We start from the raw sequence: 2460 nt of genomic DNA, 5'->3' as shown, positions 1-2460 counted from the left end.
GAAACCTCACACCTCTCTCCCTCTAAGCCCCTGCATCCGGAATGACTCTGAATGGAATCTTATTTATGTTCAACGTATAATTTTGTTCATTCACATTTAATGTAAAGACAAAAACTCATTAACCAGGTGGAAAGATTAATAAGCCCCACTTAGAAAGAAGCCGAAAGGGGTCGCGCCCATAAGAGTGTGGGAGAGGGAGAGGGAGAGAGGAAGAGAGGGGGGGAGAGAGAGAGACATCAATTTGTTGTTCCACTTATTTATGCATTCACTGGTTGGCTCTTATAGTTTGTGCCCTGACCAGGGATTGAACCCACAACCATGACATATCTGGACAACACTCTAAATGAACTAACCAGCCAGGGCCAACAGCATATCCTCTTCATACGATACAATGAGCCATCCTCCCAAAAGCCCATAACCCTCATCTAATCATGAGAAAAACATCAGGCAAGTCCCAACTGAGGGACATTCTACAAAACACCTGACCAAAGCTTCTCAAAACTATCAAGGTTATGAAAAACAAAAGTCTGAGAAATTGTGTATAGCCAAGAGGAGCCTAAGGAGACACGGTGCCTAAATGTAATGTGGTGTCCCGGATGAGATCCTGGAACAACAAAAGGGCATTAGGTTAAAAAACTAAGGAAATCTGAATAAAGTGTGGACTTCAGTTAACAATGTATAAATATTGGTTTACTAATTGTGACAAATGGTACCATACCAATGTAAAATGTTAGAAATAAGGAAAACTGGGTGCAGAATACATGGGAACTCTGTACTATCTTCACAATCTTTCTGAAAAATGTATAGTAAAATATTCTAAAATAAAAACATTACTAAAAAATAAATAAACAAACAAACACATTACTTAAAAGTGTTTGTGGGGAGTGTGGTCATGGAACTAGTCTTCCAGTTTAGGCTAAAAAATGACAGAGCATCTGGTGATTCACTGGCTGGTGGGTGGGGTAGAGGAATCAGGATGAAAGGTTACCACCAGATTTCACGCCTGGACACCGAGACGGAGAGAGGAGTTTCATTCCCTGATAAAGGAGCAATGGCCATGAACCAGACGTGGAGGGAAATGGAAGCATTTACTCGGGGCCCATTACGTGCCAGGAGCTTTTCAAATTCTTATAATCATTTGGCACGGTAGACACGTTATCTGGCCCAGAGCCAAATACATGAATTACCGTGGATTTGGGCATCAGGTGTGGTTTCGGGTTTGCATGTCCTCCAAAGCCCCGCGCTCTTTCCCCACAGTTCCTTCCTGTGTGCATTTGCTCCACCCGCAGCCCAGGCGCCACCAGCCTCTGCAGTACGGCCTCGGCAGGCACTCCCTCCCCGGGCCTATCTGCCAAATGACCATCTCCATCTCGGAAGTTGTATCCAAGGAAAGGCGGGTAGGAACGTCATTAAGATGAAGACAAGACCCCCACAGACGGCAGCACTTCTCAGGGGGCTAAAAGATAATGATGATGAAGTAAAGAAGCGAAGGGAATTCTCTTGGATCTCCTCTCGCCAAGCGGTCTCCGGAGACAAGGGCGATCCCGGGAGAGTGCCGAGTCGGGGCGGCGAGCCGAGGGTGGTCCCACGCACCCCGACCCCAAGGCCCCAGGACTCCACGGGACCCCCCGGAGAAACGCCCGCCAGCCCGCCCTGGGCCACGCGGCACAAGGTGACACGGTCCGTGCCAATCCTCCGCCGCCTGGCAGAGGCCGGGACCAGGAGGAACAGGGTGCCCGCGGGGCCCGCGCTACCTTGTACTTATCAAAGCCAGCCAGCTGCTCCGAGCTCACGTATTCGTAACCTGCCATGGCGACCCGAAGACTGAGCGGCCACTCGCGCTGCGGCGGCGACTCTCCAGCACGCAGTGCGAAAGCACCAGCCCCGGCTAGGCAGGGATGGCCAGAGCGGGGCTGGTAATATTGGTAAAAAGAGCCGAGCTCCGCCCACCACGCATGCGTATCCGCCTCGGCCACTCTGCCACCGCCCGGCACGCAAGCGCAGCCCTCACTTCTCCCCGCCCACCGAGGGAAGGTTGCTAGCGGGCTCACGCGGTCCGCCCCTCACACCTTGGAGGTCCAATCAGCGTGAAGAGAGTAACACTAAGTCCCGCCTACCAGATCTCCTCATCGCTTCATTCGCTAGCGTCAAAATTGGTGAGCTGCGTGGAGGAGAGAGGGAGGTGAAAGGTCACTTCCCAAGGGGCTTTGCCCCTCGCCCCCGGTTAAGGGCGGCGGTCGCGGTGGCCCCGCCTGCGTGAAGGTTTGGGCTGCCCTTTTAATCTTGCGGATAGAGTGAGTGCATGCGAGCTGGTTCAGTATCTCAGGGGAAAGGGTTTTGTTCCCTCAAGTCGTAAAAGAGCAGAAGTAAAAGCAGAAAAAGGATGGTGCCTGGCGCGCTTCCAGCTCCTGGCATATGGGGGGGCGGGGGGCGCCGGGGCGGGGGAAGGAAAGGGGTGAC

General features: G+C 52.3%; 1 protein-coding gene across 9 annotated transcripts in view; it reads right to left on the bottom strand.

Annotated features, from left to right (window-relative positions):
- Positions 1-2290, bottom strand: part of SELENOI (selenoprotein I) — a 45467-nt gene extending 43177 nt beyond the window's left edge. For 2 of the 9 annotated variants that reach the window (XM_023763491.1, XM_023763490.1), the window contains exon 1: positions 1755-2289. In XM_023763491.1, coding sequence (XP_023619259.1) covers positions 1755-1811 — 57 coding nt within the window. In that variant the 5' untranslated portion in view covers positions 1812-2289. Of the gene's footprint in view, positions 1-1754 lie in introns of all 9 variants that reach the window. The other 7 variants (XM_023763488.1, XM_023763494.1, XM_023763492.1 and 4 more) reach the window with 6 other exon arrangements.
- Between the last annotated feature and the right edge of the window lie 170 nt (positions 2291-2460).

This window comes from Myotis lucifugus, unplaced genomic scaffold (assembly GCF_000147115.1).
Source record: "Myotis lucifugus unplaced genomic scaffold, Myoluc2.0 scaffold_285, whole genome shotgun sequence".
In the NCBI taxonomy this organism is placed as follows: Eukaryota; Metazoa; Chordata; class Mammalia; order Chiroptera; family Vespertilionidae; genus Myotis; species Myotis lucifugus.
Note: the sequence above shows the minus strand (reverse complement) of the source record. Positions and strands in the feature narration are given on the sequence as shown.